This window comes from Chiloscyllium plagiosum, chromosome 37, assembly GCF_004010195.1.
Source record: "Chiloscyllium plagiosum isolate BGI_BamShark_2017 chromosome 37, ASM401019v2, whole genome shotgun sequence".
In the NCBI taxonomy this organism is placed as follows: Eukaryota; Metazoa; Chordata; class Chondrichthyes; order Orectolobiformes; family Hemiscylliidae; genus Chiloscyllium; species Chiloscyllium plagiosum.
Window position 1 is genome coordinate 33,594,279 of NC_057746.1, and position 18,959 is coordinate 33,613,237.

The 18,959-nt window shown below is 41.5% G+C and overlaps 2 protein-coding genes across 7 annotated transcripts in view; both read right to left on the bottom strand.

The window, feature by feature from the left end:
• LOC122541488 (zinc-binding protein A33-like) overlaps positions 1–18,959 on the bottom strand; it is a 492,570-nt gene that overhangs the window by 194,960 nt on the left and 278,651 nt on the right. The gene's annotated exons all lie outside the window — the stretch shown is intronic.
• LOC122541485 (butyrophilin subfamily 1 member A1-like) overlaps positions 1–18,959 on the bottom strand; it is a 75,062-nt gene that overhangs the window by 13,738 nt on the left and 42,365 nt on the right. For 5 of the 6 annotated variants that reach the window (XM_043678292.1, XM_043678294.1, XM_043678295.1 and 2 more), the window contains one exon: positions 11,247–11,279. The exons of the other annotated variant lie outside the window; for it this stretch is intronic. In XM_043678292.1, coding sequence (XP_043534227.1) covers positions 11,247–11,279 — 33 coding nt within the window. The remainder of the gene's footprint in view (positions 1–11,246; positions 11,280–18,959) is intronic. 6 annotated transcript variants of the gene reach the window in all.

Below are 18,959 nucleotides of genomic sequence, written 5' to 3' on the forward strand. Positions count from 1 at the left end.
GGGTGGTTGGGTTGGTTGGTCTGGGTGTCCCAGAGGTGTTCTCTGTAACGTTCCGCAAGTAGGCGGCCTGTCTCCCCAATATAGAGGAGGCCACATCGGGTGCAGCGGATGCAGTAAATGATGTGTGTGGAGGTACAGGTGAATTTGTGGCGGATATTCGAGGAGCAGGAAAATCGACGTTTTGGACAAAAGCCCTTCATCGGAATAGAGGCTGCCTCTTTTCCTGATGAAGGGCCTTTGCCGGAAACATCGGTTTTCCTATTCTTCGGATGCTGCCTGACCTGCAGTGCTTTTCCAGCACCACTCTAATCTAGACTCTGGTTTCCAGCATCTGCAGTCCTTGTTTTTACCATAATAATGTAGTAGCCTGATCCTGAAGTGTGTAAAGCTGAAAATTCAGCCCTAAATGCCGAAAGGCAGATGTGAAAAACAAAACAAGAAGCACTAATAATGGAAATTACATGAGGAGGGTGAGGGATCTCTGAAGATTCAGCAAGGTTGTGACAGGTTCGGATGGGTCAATAAGTGGGAACATGGTGGGGGAGAAAATGTGGTGTCATTCTCCTGAGCCTCTTCCACACAAGTCAGATAGAGCCAGGTTCCCATGGTACTGGCACATCATAGCAATCTTTAAACTACCAGACAATGAATGCTAATACTGAAAGCTGCTCCTCGGTCCTGCTGAATGGCATAGCCCCCTTCTTTCTCCTACCCCTCACCCAAACTCCCAAATCCTGGGCCTGCCTTTCTGTACTCATAGATTCCTAGCCTCCAAGCAAAGAATGCAGCAAGACCTCCTTCCCTGTTTTCCAAAATTCTCAGATCTAATACCTGATCCTCTATCCCAGGACCTGTCACCATGCCCACAGAACTCTTTCTTGAAATTACAGTATCCTGAGACACCATCCCAGTGTTGTCCAGTTCACTCCCTTCATGCACTCCAAATACAGTTATACTCTCAATGCAAATAAATCAATGTCCCTGGTGTTATTTGGCTGAACACCCTGTTCCTTTAACAAGTCTGAATAACAATGAGCAATACCCTGGCAGATCTGTTCATTAATAAATAATAATAGTTTATATCAATTGCAAATTAATATCATTTCTGATTCAATAAGAGGCTTCTTATGGAATACGACACAGGATAGTGTGAGGTCATGCACTTTAATAGAAAGAGTAGACCATAGACTACGTTCTAAATGGGTAGAACATTCAGATATCTGAAGTGCAAAGGGACTTGGGAGTCCTAGTCCAGGATTCTTGAAAGGTAAACTTGCAGGTTGAGTTAGTAGTTAGGAAGGCAAATACAATGTTAGCATTTATTTTGAAAGGACTAGAATATAAATGCAGGGATGTACTTCTGAGGCTTTATAAGGCTCTTGGCTAGACCACATTTAGAATATTGTGAGCAATTTTGGGCCCCATATCTCAGAAAGAATGTACTGGCTCTGGAGCAGGTCCAGAGGAGGCTCATGAGAACGATTCCAGGAATGAAAGGCTTAACATATGAGGAATGTTTGAGGACTATGCGTCTATACTTGGAATTTAGAAGGATGAGAGGGGATCTAATTGAAACTTACAGAATACTGAAAGTCCTGGACAGAGTGGACATTGGGAAGATATTACCATTAACAGGAGAGACTAAGACTTGAGGGCACTGTCCTAGAGTAAAGGGAAGACCCTTTAGAACAGTGATGAGGAGAAAATTCTTCAGACAGAGAGTAGTGAATCTACGAAATTCATTGCTACAGAAGGCTATGGAGGCCAGTCATTGAGTATACTTAAGACTGAGATAGATAGATTCTTGATTGTCAAGCATATCAAAAGTTGAGAAATGTGGTACTAGAAAAACACAGCAGGCCAGGCAGCATCAGAGGAGCAGGAGAATCGACGTTTCAGGCATAAACCCTTCTTTAGGAATGAGGCTGGTGTGCATAGGCCGGAGAGGGGTTGGGGGCAGAGAGGTCAGGAAGAAGATTCCAGGTCAAGAGGGCTGTGCTGAATGTGGGGGTTGGGACTGAGATAATGTGGGGGGAGGGGAAATGAGGAAGCTGGAGAAATCTACATTCATTCCGTATGGTTGGAGGGTTCCTAGACGGAGGATGAGGCGCTCTTCCTCCAGGCGTCGTGTGGCCAGGGTCTGGCGATGGAGGAGTCCAAGGACCTGCATGTCATTAGTGGATTGGGAGGGGGAGTTGAAATGTTGAGCCACGGGGCGGTTTCCGTATGGTTGGAGGGTTCCTAGACGGAGGATGAGGCGCTCTTCCTCCAGGCGTCGTGTGGCCAGGGTCTGGCGATGGAGGAGTCCAAGGACCTGCATGTCTTTGGTGGATTGGGAGGGGGAGTTGAAGTGTTGAGCCATGGGGCGGTTGGGTTGGTTGGTGCAGGTGTCCCAGACGTGTTCCCTGAAACGTTCCGCAAGTAGGCGGCCTGTCTCCCCAATATAGAGGAGACCACATCAGGTCACAAGCATATCAAAAGTTACAATCAGAAAGTGGGAGAATGAGGTTAAGAAACATATTTGCCATGATTGAATGGCAGAGCAGACAAAGTGCGCTAAATGGCCTAATTTCTGTTCCTATGTCTTATGGCCTTTTGCTGACTTACAAAATAAAAAAGAATTTGCAAAACATTTTATTCAGCTGACTACCAAACTTTCAAAATTGTCACATTTTCCAGATTTAATGAGACTGAAATACCCAATTCCCTTTTCAGATAACTTAAAACCAATTAGAATTATAGTCAATTCTGAGCAATTATAAAATTGTGTAACCATACTGACTATATTAATCCATTGGTTGTAAGGTTCCTGAATTGTCCCAGGAAAATAATAAGCCATGGTCTAAAAGGAATTTTTCCCTCCATCAATTATCAATGTTATGTCTCCCTATTTCTCCCCTCATTTTCCTCTCCCACCCTGAAGCAGTTGTGCTTTGCTGGGGTACATTTTTGTGAGGGACTAGTCTTTGTCTTGTGTGGCCATTTCACAGGCATGAATCTAGACATTGAGCGATAGTTGGTAAATCCATGAAAGAATGTGTCGTGTGCAGCCAAACCTGTGTTAACCTAATGTCCATGCATACTAATTGTCCAGCTTAGATTTTTGGTTAAATATTGAGATGGACATTTATGGAATATTTTCTCCTGCCTAGCCAAAAGACCAAGTATAAATATTTCATTAATCTCAGACTTTATGTTGAATGGACAAAATATTTAAAAATGACATCTTATTTCACATCTGCAAGATGTTCCAAATGCGCTGCTACCAATTTGTACACTGCAAGGTTCAACAAACAGTAATGAGTAAAGCTGTTTGAGGAAAAAATATTGATGCACTCCTTTTCAAAATGAGAGTTACTGGGATAGTGCACTGGAAATCAATTCCTGTCATTCTCACAGAGTTAAAGGTTATTGCAAGTCACGAAATTCCCCAAATTACCTGATTTTCAAACAACTTCACCCCACAAACGTATATGTGTATGTGTGTGTGAGTCTGGGGTGGGGGTTTGTGATTGTCTGTGAGAGAAAGTGTATATATGCGTGTGTGAGTCTAAAGTGGTCTAGGTCTGTGAGAGGGTGCATGTGTGAATGTGGGAGTGTGTGTGTCTGCGTGTGTGTGTGTGTTGTGAGAGAGACTGTATATGTGTGTGAGTGTGTAAAGTGTCTAAGACTGTGAGAGGGTGCATGTGAGAGTGTGGGAGTGTATGTGAGAGTGTCTGTATATAGGAGTGTGTGTATGTGTGTGTGTGCGCGCGCGCACAAACGTGGGAGTGTCTGCTTGTGTATGTGGTGCAATGTTGATCACCTGTAGTATGACATGAACCCAAGGTCCCGGTTGAGGCCCTCCCTACGGGTATCAAACTTAGCTATCAGCCTCTGCTCGGCCACTTTCCGTTGCTGCCTGTCCCGAAGTCTGCCTTGGAGGATGGTCACCCGAGGTCGAATGTCCTGGGCCGCTGAAGTGTTCTCCAACTGGGAGGGAACACACCCCACTCCAGACACACACACATACTCCTACAGACACACACACTCCCACACTCACACATGCATCCTCTCACATACTTAGACACTTTACACTCACATACACACATATACTCTCTCTCTCTCACAGATACCCAAACCTCCCACGCCAGACATACACACACACGCAGATCACTTTACACTCACACATACTCTCTCTCTCTCACAAACCCCCCCTCCCACACACACACACAGAAACCCACATGCACGCATACACATTTGTTTGTGGGTTGAAGTTGTACTTGCAGAGTTACATTGTAGTTTGCTCAAAAACTGCATGAATCCATGTAAGACTCTGTGAACTCACTTTTTAGATTAAAATCAGTTTAAACATTATGGCACAGACAGGGAACAAGGACGCTAACACCTTCAACATCTCAACATCTTATCTACGCTGACACCAGTTGTTACAGTTAACCTGCGAATGTAACTTTTTAAAAAGGTTTTGTGATTTATATATGAAAGAAGTGAAACTATCATGGTCATTCTAACAGATGAGAGACTTAACAAACAATCAAGGTATTTTTTAATATATAATTTCAGTTACATCACACTGTAAACCTTTGCGCTAAATTCTGTGTCTTACAATTGTGCACTCCACAATCACCTGATGAAGGAGCGGTGCTCCGAAAGCTAGTGCTTCCAATTAAACCTGTTGGACTATAACCTGGTGTTGTGTGATTTGTAACTTTGTACACCCCAGTCCAACACTGGCATCTCCAAATTATGTCTGCCAAGGGAAACAGGTTTCTTTTGTCTACCCTGCCTCTACCCCTCACAATTTTGCATAAATCAATCATGTCACCCCCTCTGCCCTCTATTCCAAGGGAACAACTCTAGCTTTTCCAATCTCTCCTCAGAGCTACAATTCTCCAGTACTGGCAACATTCTAGTAAATCTTCTCTGCACTCTGTCCAGAGCAATCACATCCTTCCTGTAATAATGTAGTGACTAGAACTGCACACAATACTCCAGTTGTGGCCTTACCTGTGTCTCCTATATTTTCTTCATAATATCCCTAGATTTGTATTCTACATCTCTGCCAATGAAGGCACATTCCATATACCTTTTTTTTATGTCTTTATCCACCTGTATTACTACTATTAGGGAACTGTGCACTGGCACACCAAGGTCTCTCACTTCATTTATCCCTCAGTATATTCCCAATTATTGTGTATTCTTGTTTACTGTTTGATCTCCCGAAATACATTTCATCTGTCATTTCCCTGCCCATTCCACTATCATCTATTTATTTTGCAGCTTACAGCTGTCTTCCATACTATCCAATACATGACCATTTTTTGTGTCATTTACAAATTTCTCCATTGAGGTCCTTACATTCAAGTCTAAATCGTTAATAAATAAAACAGCAGGATTCCCAACACCGAGCCATGGGGAACATCACTTAAAACAGCCTTCTATTCACAAGGGCACTCATCAACCATTAGCCTTTGTTTTCTGTTTCTAAGCCAATTTTGGATTCACTTTGCCATATTACTCCATATCCCGCAGGCTTTTACTTTTTTTGATTAGTCTAAGATGTGAGATCTTGACATGTGCCTTACTAAAATCCATGCAGACAACATCCATTTCACTACCTTCATTGATCCCCCTTGTCACTTGCTCAATGAATTCAATAAAATTTGTAAGGCATGACCTTACATTAACAAAACCATGCTGACTATCCCTGAATAGTCCATGACTTACTAAATGGTAGCATATCTAATCTCTCAGTATTGATTCTATTAACTTGCCCACCAGTGAATTAAGACTAATTGTTCCATAAATGTTTGTCATTTCCCTTGTACCTTTTTTAAACAATGGAACCATATTTGCATTTCTCCAGTCCTCTGGCACCTCCCCCACATTGAGTGAAGATTGAAAAAGTGTCCTCCCAGCATCTATTTCTTCCTTGATCTCTTTCAACAGCCTAAAGAACCAGCCATGCAGCCCTGGCTACCTATTCATTTTCAAGGATTCCAACTCCTCTAACACTTCTTCTGTCAATATGCTCATTTTATCTAATATAGCACACCGCTCTACTTGGATTACTAAAGCCACATCAAGTCTTTTCTTTGCAAATATAGAGATATAAAAATAATTTAAACTTCTTCCCATATCATCTGCAACCTCACACAAGTTCTCTTCTTCATCTCCAATCAGTTCCACTTTTTCATTAACTATTCTTTTGCTCTTTATATACTGAAAAACATTTTTAGGTTTTTCTTTAACTTGCTTTCTAATATTTTTTCATGCCCCTCAGTAGTTTGTTTCTTCACTTTTATTTAATTGTTGTACTTTCAGTACTTTTCTAGGCTATCTGCAGTGGGTTTTTTTTAATGAATATCATAAGCTTTCTTTCTCTGTTTAATCTTTCCTTGTATTTATCTAGACAAGCATTGGGGGCTTTTTTGGGGGGTGACATGTCTGCTTTGTATCCCAGGGAATTTCACGTTTTAATCCTTCTGATTGGTTTAACTCTGATTTATTACAATGCGATTGGGGGGAGGGCGGGGTGGGGTGTTGTCTGGGGGCTGGAGGATCCTACACAGTAGTGAAAATAGAGATAAAGCTGATTCAGGAGTCAAACAAAGTAAATTAATTAGACAAGGCAGGCAAGAGCACATCATAGAATGAAGTAACTCCGAAGAATTAAAGTGCATAAATTTCAATGCAAGAGGTCTGACAGATAAAGCAGATGAACTCAGGTTCTGTATGGGAACATGGGACCGGAATAGAATGCCGTAAGTTACAGCATAGTACAGGCCCTTTGGCCCTCGATGTTGTGCCAACAGAAACATTTCTGAAGGACAGAAAAGACTGGCAGCTCAATGTTCCAGGGTTTAGATGCCATACAAAAGATAGAAAGGGAGGCAAGAGTAGAGGGGGAATGGCCTTTTTGATCAAGGAAAACATTACACTGTCCTAGGAGAGGATATTCCTGGGAGGCCAGTCAAATGTATATGGGTAGAACTCAGAAATAAAAAGTGGATGAGTAGCTTGATGCATAGTACTGTAAGTCCCCTCAGTAGTCTGCAGGAAATTGAGGAGCAAATATGTAGGGAGATCTCAGACAGGTGTAAGAAATAGGGTTGTAATAATAGGGGGTTTTAACTTTCCAAACATAGCCTGGGACTGCCAGAGTGTTAAGGAATTGGATGGAGAAAAATTTGTTAAATGTGCACAATAAAACTTTATTTATTAGTATGTAGATGTACCTACTATAGATGGAGCAAAACTTGACCTTCCTATTTGAAATAAGGCAGGGAGAGAGACTGAAGTGTTAGTGGGGGAGAATTCTGTAACCAGTGATCATAATTCTAATAGTTTTTAAATAGTTATGGAAAAACATAGGTGATATATAAAAGTTAAAGTTCTAAATTGGAGTAAGGTCAAATTTGACAGTATGAGACAGGAAATTTCAAAAATAGATTGAGGTGGACTCTTCACAGGTAAAGGGATGACTGGTAAGTGGGAGGCTTTCAAAGGTAAGATAATGTGAGTTCAGAGGCATTATGTTCCTGTTTGAGTGAAGGGTAAGTCTGGTAAAAGTAGGGAACAATGGGTGAAAAGAGATAATGTGGCTTGATCTAGAATAAGGAGAAGGCATATGTCAGGCATAGACAAATGGGATTGAGTGAATCTCTTTAAGAGTTTAAGGGGAGTAGGGGTATTCTTAAGAGGGAAATCAGAAGGGCAAAACGGGGATATGAGATAGTCTTAGCGGATAAGTTTAAGGATAATCCTTAATAAAAAGATTCTATAAGTATATTAAGGGCAACAGAGCAACAAGGCAGAGAATAGAGCACTTTAAATATCAAGAAGGGCATCCAAGTGTGGAACCACAGGAGATGGTTGGGATATTTTAGTTCAATATTACTGTGGAGCAAAACATGGAAGCTGTGAAGTCAGGAACATAAATGATGATGTTTTGAAAACAGTCCACATTACAATAGAGTTCTACAGTATGGAAACAGACCCTTCTACCCAACTCATCTATGCCAGACAGATATTCTAAATTAATCTAGTTCCATTTGCCAGCACTTGGCCCATATCCCTCGAAACCCTTCCTATTAATATACCCATCCAGATGCCTTTCAAATGTTGTAATTGTACCAGCCTTCACCACTTCCTCTTACATACACACACCACCCTCTACATGAAAAGGTTACCTCTTAGGTTGCTTTTAAATATTTCCCTTCACATCATAAACCTATGCCCTCTAGTTTTGGAATCCCCCATCCCAGGGAAAAGACTTTGGCTATTCACTCTATTCATGCCCTTCATAAGGTCATCAGTCAGCATCAGACACCCTGGGAAACTAGCCCCAGCCAATTCAGCCTCTCCCTATACAGCACAAATCCTCCAAACCTGGCAACATCCTTATAAATCTTTTCTGAACCCTTTCAAGTTTTGCTACATCCTTCCTATAGCAGGGAGACCAGAATTAAACACAGTATTCCAAAAGAGGCCCAACCAATGTCCTGTACAGCTGCAACATGACATCTCAACTCCTAAGCACAATCCACTGACCAATAAAGGAAAGCATACGAAATGTTTTCTTCATTATCCTATTTACCTGTGACTCCACTTTCAAGAAACTATGAACCTGCACTCTCAGGTCTCATTGTTCAGCACCACTCCCCAGGATCTTACTAATAAGGTGTGTAAGTCGTGACCCAATTTTCCTTTCCAAAATACAGCACCTCATATTTAACTAAATTAAAATCCATACATTACTCCCTGGCCCTTTGGCCCACCTGATCAAGATCCCATTGTACAGCCTTGTACAGCCTTGTAAATATTTTCTGAACCCTTTCAAGTTTCGCAACATTTTTCTGATAGGAAGGAGGCCAGAATTGCATGCAATATTCCAAAAGTGGCCTAACCAATGTCCTGTACAGCCACAACATGACCTCCCAACTCCTGTACTCAATACTCTGACCAATAAAGGAAAGCATACCAAACGCCTTCTTCACTATCCTATCTACCTGCGACTCCATTTTCAAGGAGCTATGAACCTGCACTCCAAGGTCTCTTTCCATAGAAATCACTTGCACCTTCTGCACTCAAATATTCTCTTCACTACTTCTTCAATAAACTCAATCAAATTGGTGATTCAAGATTTCCCATGACTCTCCCTTTCTGAAAAAAAGCTCAAGGGCACAGTAACTTTGTACCAGACCAGCATTGTGACACTATAATACAATCCCAATAAAGTGATCATCCCTTTCTTATTTCTCAGTTCCAACCAAATAACTTCCTTGTACTCCCGGGAAATCAATGACTCCACTCCCCCTCCTCTCTTGCACCCCTACACTTTCTATTCTTCCTCTCGCATCTATATCCTGGAACATTAAGCTGCCAGTCCATCCCTGTGCCACATATTTATAATGGCTGTGATACCCCAGTCCAGTGTTCCTAACCATGCGCTGAGGTCATCTGCCTTACCTCGCAGGCCTCTCAATTGAAATAAATGCAGTTTATTTTATTAGTCCTATCTTATTCTCTGCTTTGTTCCTTCCCGCCCTGACTGACTCACTCCTTTTTCCAACTACACTAGTCTCAGACTGATCACTTTTCTGACTATCTCCCTGGTCCCAGGCCCCCAACCCAACCAGTTTACATCCTCCCATGTAGCTCTAGTAAATCTCCCTGCCAGTATATTAGTCTCCTTCTAATTAAGGTGCAATCTATCCTTCTAATAGAGGTCACTGCTACCCTAGAAGAGATTCCAATGACCCAAAAATGTGAGTTCTTCTCCCCTGCACCAGCCACGCATTCATCTGCTCTATCCTCATATCTCTACCCTCACTAGCTCGTAGCACTGGGAGTAATCCAGATATTACCACCCTTGAGGACCTACTTCTTAAATTCCTGCCTACCTTCCTATATTCTCTCTTCAGAACCGTATCCTTTTCTGTCCCTATATTGCTAGTTCCAATGTGTACAACAGCCTTCTGCCAGTCCCCTTTGCGAATATTCTGCACACTCTCCAAACTTTCTTTGATCCTGGCACCAAGGAGGCAACACACCATTCTGATATTTCATTGTTGGCCGCAGAAACATCTGTATCCCTGACTAGAGGGTCCACCTTCACAATTGATCGCTTAGAAACTGATACATCCCTCATTACAGTAGAGCCAGTTGTTGACTACATCACTGACTAATGTTCTACTTCCCATTTCATGATTGGAATCTGACACAAAAAAGGCTACACTTTGGTTCCCATTCCCTTGCGATATTATTTAAAGCTTCACCAACGGAAGTAGCAAAAGCCCTCCTGGGGATATTCATCCCAGCTTTGCCCAGGTATATCCCATCAGGCTTGCACAGGTTCCAAATCCCCAGAAATTGTCCCAGTCACTCAAGAATCTAAACAATCCACCCTGATTACACCATTTTTCCAGTCATGCATTCATCTGATCTATTGTCTCCCTCTGTTCATACTTTCACTAGTATGTGGCACTAGGAGTAACCAAGGTTCAATTCCAGCCTCGGGCGACTGTCTGTGTGGAGTTTGCACATTCTCCCTGTGTCTGTGTGGGTTTCCTCCAGGTGCTCTGGTTTCCTCTCACAATCCAGGTTAGGTGAATTGGCCATGCTTAAATTGCCCATAGTGATAGGTGCATTAGTCAGAGGGAAATGGGTCTGGGTGGGTTACTCTTCGGAGTGTCGGTGTGACTTGTTGTACTGAAGGGCCTGTTTCCAAACTGTAGGGAATCTAATCTCTGGTGGATAGCATGTTTTGAAATGAAATCATTTTGTTCAAATGCTGTCTATTTTCCTCTGGGCATACAGCACAAAGGTTGCCTCAAATTATAATACCAATTTAAGTCAGAGTGAGAGGAGTGAATTAATTCTCTTGGAAACACAGGAGTGTGATTAGTGAATTATGGGTATTTTTGAACTTCACTGGAGTCACCCACAATTAACTCTTTGTTGTTTCAGAGGTCCCTGAGACAATACAAGATCTTGGAAAATTTGCCGAATATATTTAAATTAAATGTTGAACATTTTTTGACGACCCTTATATGGTGATATGTGTTCCAAAGTTTTTGAGGAGATTACTTTATTAAGCCTTTTATTTAAAGTATTGTCATGTCATCAAAGTGTAAAATTAACTGATCCTAACAGATAAAAGCTAACATAGTTCATTAAATTTGTAATTGATTCAAAGCAATCATTGTTTGAAATTGGTAAAAATATCAGTGTTTAACTCTTACCTTGTTCTATGATAAACTTCCAAAGTTCTAGTTCTGAAAAAAAATTCAAGACAAACATTGTTTCGAACATTAGAAGCCATGACTTCATTAATCAACAGAAAAATGTTGCAGACGCTGTAAATCTGAAATAAAAACACAAACTGCTGAAAGGTGGCATCTATAGAAGGAGAAACTGGTTAATGCCTCTTATTAGAATTGGGAAAATAGAGAGTGAACATACTGTTCTATGTTATATGTTCTATGAACAGGTTTTCAACAAATAGAGGGGAAAGGAAAAGGGGGAGGGAAAATAGAACAAAACAAAAGTGAAGATAACAAATAAAAAATAACTGAGTACAGATACTTAGAAAATTGCCCCTCAAAATGAGTGGAGAGGACAGTTATGAATCAGCCATGCCCATATGGTCAGGAGGCACATGTAAGGTAGACCAGATTAGGAAGGCAGATTCTATGCCCTAAATGATTTTATTGAACCATATAGGTTTTTAACAACACTAAGTGGTAAATAATGGTCACTATTCTAGAGACTATCTTTCAGTCATTTACAGACTTTTTTATGAATAGAATTTTAATTCTACCACTTGCCATGGCATGATTTGAAATCATTGCTTAAAGCTATTAACCTTGGCCTCTTGAATGTTCATCCAATAACCCTGCCTACATGCTACTATCTCCCCTGATAGACACATCAGACAAGTAACTCTCTGGATAAGCAGGTAGACATTATGGAGTACCAGGAAATGGCAGATGTGACACATAAATCATCCAAATCAATATCAACAGGGAAAGACTGTGGATAAATTCCAGATCCAAGGAACAGATGTGGTTGACTTTGAAAGCAATAAGAAAATAAGTAGCAAAATGATGAGTTGTTGATATTTTTGGGATCTTCAGAGTTAGAAAGAATTAATAATGTAATACAGTAATAATAATGAGAGAATTATGGAAGGTTCACTCTTATTTCCTTATTCTTTACACAATTCAGAAGGTATGCATATTGCATTTTATGTTGTCACATTGCTGATGCCAAGTAATGTGCAGAGTGCAGAGTGCCAGACAAGTTGCTTTTGAAGTCCAACTGATTTTAATATTGATCAATGCAAGGTAAAGTACTCAGTGATGAGAAACATGAATAGATTTTTTCTTACAATGGGTTGTATAATAGAGGGCTTGTTCAGATGAATAATATTAACAATGGGTCAAAGTCTACTCTGTAAAGGTTGACAAGTGAAAGATTGGGCATAATTACTGTTCCCCAAGTATCAAATTGAAATGTAATTACCAACAATGTGAATCTGTACTGAATTTATTCATAGATTAATAACAAAGTTGAAGCAGGTGCAATTTTATTGTTGTTTGATTAAAAATTAATCAAACTTGGCTTGGAAGAGAGATTTAAATGGCAAACAGTGAATCAACAGTCCCTGTTGGATTGAATCTCCATTGAATATTCTTTTCAATTATAGAAGAACAATTGTGACTGAAGTTTACTTAGATTACTTTACTTACTTACATACAGTATGGAAACAGGCCCTTTGGCCCAACAAGTCCACACTGACCCACTGAAGCGCAACCCACCCAGATCCATTTCCCTGCATTTAACCATTCACCTAACACTATGGGCAATTTAGCATGGCCAATTCACCTAACCTGCACATCTTTGGATTGTGGGAGGTAAACCGGAGCACCGGAGGAAACCCACGCAGACACGGGGAAAGTGTGCAAACTCCACACAGAGGCGGGAAATTAACCCAGGTCTCTGGCGCTGTGAGGCAGCAGTGCTAACCACTGTGCCACCGTGCCGTCCTTAATCCACCAAGCAATGTTCCCAAATGACAGCAATCAACTTAACAGCTGTCCTACTTATCCACATTAAGGCTACATAGTCCCTGTCAGCAATTGGCCCGTTTCTGTGTCATATATTCTTTGTTAAAGAGCACAGACTGGTGCTCTGGGCTGAGCCTGAAAGAACTGATAACATGCCGTAACATCAATATTTTCTGACAATGGCACCTGTTCAGAGAGTCTGGATATTCAATTTCCAGTCTGAGCTTACTATCATTAAAGAGAAGTGGAGTTTCCAACAGAATTGCTTCAATTATACTGTGCCAAATCTCTTCTACATCCTTTAACCAGGAAGGGCACATGGAAGAACCATGATGCTTAACCCAAGGTATGCAATTAACATAAACAGTTCATATTTATAAGAAATAAGGCAATTAAAAAGCAGGGAATGTTCAAGCTAGAACTTACCCAGAATATAAAATAATATTCTGATGAAACCAGATGAAATAAAGTTGCTCACAAAGCATTGTGCAGTTGAAACACGGGGCAAGCATATTTTTAAAAATCATTCAATAAGAAAGGAATAAGTGACAAGAATGATTGAAAATTTTGAATACATTTATTTGGAGAAAAAAAAGCACAAGTGAAAAAGAGGAGGGGATCATAAAAGAAAATAATGATTATGAATCTCACTTGAAATAGTCCACCATTAATTGATTTTTAATATTACTAGACACAAGATTTAAGTAATAAAGCAGTTGTTAAATTATAAAATTTACTTTGACTTAATCATTCTGGAATGATGAGAGACTGGCCTAATCTAGTGGAATAAGGGCATCAGTGTATGATTACACTATGCAGTATGGCACTGAATGAGAGAGATCAGGAAAGCCATGCCCCTTGATCTGTATTCTGATTCGCCAAGCTCAGAGGTTCAACTGTCAGTGACCCTGGCACAGGGAAAGAGACAATTGAAAACTATACAGACCACAAATGATCACTATCAATATGGGCACTGGATGAAGATATGGGAGAATGCAGTTCAACTCAGCCGTAGTTAATTCCTGATGATGGGCTCCTACCTGAAACATCGAATTTCCTGATCCTCGGATGCTGCCTGACCTGCTGTGCTTTTCCAGCACCACTCTAATCTTCACTGTAATTAATCAGGTTGAATTGTCAGTATTGAACTTTCTTTTTTTGAATATGCATCAAAAGGTTCCCTCTGTCTATAGATAAGTAGTCCACTACTTGTCATTTTCTGTGTGTCATATCACTACCTTAAACTTTTTGAAATGAATCTCTGGTTTGAGTCATATGTTGACAATACGGAAAATCAACTGGACAACAATAATCAGACAGCATCACAGAATCCCCATAGTGCAGAAAGAAGCCATTTGACCCATCGACTCTGCACTGAGCATCACACCCAGATGCAGCCCCAGCCCCTGCCCCCTACCCTATCCCTATAACTCTGCAATTTTTCATCATTAATCCACCTAACCTGCACATCGTTGGACTGATGGAGGAAATCAGAGCATCCAGCAGAAACCCACACAAACACAGGGAGAATGTGCAAACCCCACACATTCCACACAGACACAGCCTCCCAAGCCTGGAATCTAACCCTTGTGCTTAGAGGGAGCAATGCCAACCACTGAGCCACCATGCCGTCTCAAATTAGAGGAATTAGATTAGGTTCTACAATAATAAAATGCTGAAGCTTTTTGTGCCATCCACAAATTAAAACAATGCAAACTCTAGAACATTTAAATTTTACATGATTTAGGACATGCTGAATGTGTTATTTAAAATTGAAGTGGCACATAGGTTTATACTTACTTACGGCCAAAAGAACACGCTAAGCTTTAAATTCATTAACAATTAATAAAATAGGCTTCATTGATATATAGTCTGTAAGGCTTTTAAAAACTTATTGAAAACATAATTCATTGTAGATATTTGCTCATATCAACAAAACTTTACAATTTAACTAAAAACAGGAAGGGAGGGCACACAAATCCAATTTTTCTATGCTTGGACATAGTTATAGGCATAGGAACCTCAAAGTATTGTCAGCAGAGAAGGACACCAACTGAGAAATGTTCAGGATCAAGCCCAAATGATTAAGATAAGTTCTTAGTGGATAAATCTCTAGTACACTAATTCCAGAGTTCATCAGAAAACAGTATACCCTCATTGTGAGATTTACCATCAGTAACTTCAGGGAGTTTTTGATGGGCACTGGATGTGGACGATCAGCTCATCCTCTTTAGACAGAGGTAACTGTAAAAATAATTTCAGGAATTAATATTCAGCAAAACGAATGCTTCATGTTCTGGTGGTATTCTGGATTATTCTCATTTCATTGCTGCTCAAGAGAATTTCAACCACGCATTTACAATAAGAGAATCATATTTACTGGTTTTTAAAAAGATACCCTAATTGTGAAAGATATATCACAAATCCTGAGAATTCAGCAGAGTTTTCTACTTCGCAGTTCCAAGAAATCCTTCATTTTTCACTTTGAGGTTCACCTCCCGCCCCCACCCCAGCCCAAACATGTAATATTGAAATGAACCCAGGGAAGAATTTAACAGACCCCCACTGGCAGGTCTGCAGGTGGCTGGAGGATGCAGTGGGAGAGTTGTTGTGAAGGGGATGTGCTGCTGTCACATTACTCAGTTGGCCTTTCTACAATTCTCCCTCTGACCTGTCCTCAAATTTACAGGATGTGGGTAAGGACGAGGGCAGCCTGCTACCTTCACCCCAACTCAAATCAGCAGGAGGAGGGCAGGGCTATGTGATAGCCAGCAGAACTTGGATGAATGGTTGGTAGGAGGAAGGAGGGGTATGGGAGTGGGGGATTTCATATTCTGATATTTACCCCCTGGTTGTTCCATCCCCATGACAACCTCTTTCAAGAGCCTTCTTACCAAGGCACCCTTCCGAATCCCACCACAATTATCTGTAAAAATGATGGAAGGTATCATCTACAGTGCTAACAAGCAGCACCTGCTCAGCAATAACCTACTCAGTGACACGCACTTTGGCTTCCACCAGATCCACTCAGCTCCTGACCTCATTAAAGCCTTGGATCAAACATGGATAAAAGAGTTGAATTCCAGAGGTGAGGTGAGAGTGACGGCCCTTGACATCAAGGCTGCATTTTACTGAGTGTGGCACCAAGAAGACCTCGCAAAACTGGAATCAATCAGGCAAACTCTGCTCATCTCTGTTCCAGGACACGTCTGCAGGTGTTTCTCAGGGAGGTATCCTCAGCCCAACCATCTTCCGCTGTTTCATCGGTGACCTTCCCTCCATCGTAAGGTCAGAAATGGGGATTTTGCCAATGATTGCACAATGTTCAGCACCATTTATGGTTCCTTAGATACTGAAGCAGTCCATGTTCAAATGCAACAAGATCTGAACAATATCCAGGTTTGGGTTGACATGTGGCAAATAGCATTCACGCCACACAAATGCCAGACTATGACCACCTCCAATAACAGACAATCTGTCCCATGGCATTAATGGTGTTATAATTACTGAATTCCCCCACTATCAACACCATGGGATTTTCACTGACCAGAAACTCAACTGAACTCGCTGTATAATTACCGTGGCTACAAGAGCAGGTTAGTGACTAGGAATATTGCAGTGAGTAACTCACTTCTTGACTCCCCAAAGCCTCTCCACTATCTGCAAGGCACAAGTCAGGAATGTGATGGAATATTCCCCACTTGCCCGGGTGAGTGCAGCTCCAACAACACTCAGGAAGCTTGACACCATCAAGGGCAAAGCAGTCCGCTTGGTTGGCACTACACCCACAAGCATCCACTCCCTCCACCACTGAAGCAAATAGAATGTACTACCTAAAAGATGCAGCATATACATTTGAACATCACCACCTTCAAACTCTCCTCTTAGCCACTCACCATCCTGACTTGGAAATATGTTGCTGTTCTTTCATTGTCACAGGGTCAAGATCCTGGAACTCTCTTCCTAATGGCCTTGCGAGTCAACCCACAGCAAGTGGACTGCAGCAGTTGAAGAAGGCAGCTCACCCCCACCTTCACAAGGGCAAATAGGGACAGACAAATACTGGCCAGCTAACAAAACCCATATCCCAAACATTAATTTTCAAAACCCGCCTACAATCATCTCCTTCCTGGCTTGAGGAAATTAATTCACAGGACAGCTTGTAGTCTAAGTAAAATCCACAATGTCCAGTTTCCATATTCTTCTGATATAATTCTGTCATCCTGAAATTCCACAGGGCTCTTCTTACCTATAGTCTAAATTCACTGGAAGATCACCAGAAATCCCTGTTAAAACACATTTTGCAACCTGATTCTCCAGGTTTTGTGAAGAGCATGTCTTATTGACTTTTTTGACAAAGTGACCAAACAGGTAGATGAGAGTAAATCGGTTGATGTGGTGTATTTGGATTTCAGCAAGGCGTTCGATAAGGTTCCCCACAGTAGGCTATTATAAAAGTGCAGAGGAATAAGATTGTGGAAGACATAGTAGATTGGATCAATTATTGGCTTGCTGAAAGAAAACAGAGAGTTGTAGTTGATGGAACATGTTCATCTTGGTGTCCAGTTACTAGTGGCGTACCGCAAGGGTTGGTGTTGGGTCCACTGCTGTTTGTCATTTTTATAAATGACCTGGATGAGGCCTTAGAAGGGTGGGTTAGTAAATTTGTGGACGGCACTAAGGTCGGTGGAGTTGTGGATAGTGATGAAGGATGTAGTAGGTTGCAGAGAGACATAGATAGGATGCAGTGCTGGTCTGAGAGGTGGCAAATGGAGTTTAATGTGGACAAGTGTGAGGTAATACACTTGGACGGAGTAATCGGAATGCAAAGTACTGGACTAACGGTAAGATTCTTGAGAGTGCAGATGAGCAGAGAGATCGCGGTGGCAATGTACACAGATCACTGAAAGTTACCACCCAGATTGACAGGGTTGTTAAGAAGGCATAGAGTGTTTTGGCCTTTATTAATAGAGGGATTGAGTTCCGGAACCAGGAGGTTATGCTGCAGCTGTACAAAGCTCTGGTATGGCCACATGTGGAGTATTGCGTACAGTTCTGGTCACCGCATTATAAGAAGGATGTGGAAGCTTTGGAAAGGGTGCAGAGGAGATTTACTCGGATGTTGCCTGATATGGAAGGAATGTCTTACGAGGAAAGGTTGAGGGCCTTGAGGCTGTTCTTGTTAGAGAGAAGAAGGTTGAGAGGTGACTTATGGAGACATACAAGATAATCAGAGGGTTAGATAGGGTGGACAGGGAGAGCCTTTTTCCAAGTATGGGAGGCAAACATGAGGGGACACAACTTTAAAGTGAGGGGAGATAGGTATAAGACAGATGTCAGAGGTAGTTTCTTTACTCAGAGAGTAGTAAGGGTATAGAATGCTTTGCCTGCAATGGTAGTAGATTCGCCAAGTTTAAGTGCTTTTAAGTCATCAGTGGACAGGCATATGGACGTACATGGAATATTGTAGGTGGGATGGGCTTCAGATTAGTATGAGCTGAAAATGTGTTGCTGGAAAAGCGCAGCAGGTCAGGCAGCATCCAAGGAACAGGAGGATCGATGTTTCGGGCTTAAGCTCTCCTTTCAGATTAGTATGACAGGGCAACGCAACATTGAGGGCCTGTACTGTGCTGTAGTGTTCTATGTTAAACATCTCCAGATTTTTCCTGAGTTCCAAGTAGAAGACAAGGAGAACCCTCCAGAGAATTCCAGGCTTTGTTGAAAAGTGTGGTGCTGGAAAAACTCAGCAGGCCAGACAGCATCCGAGGAGCAGGAGAATCGACATTTCGGGCATTAGCCCTTCTTCAGGAATGAGACTGGTGTGCCAAGCGGGCTGAGATAAAAGGTGGGGGGGTGGGGCGGGGGAATTTGGGGGAAAGGCACAAG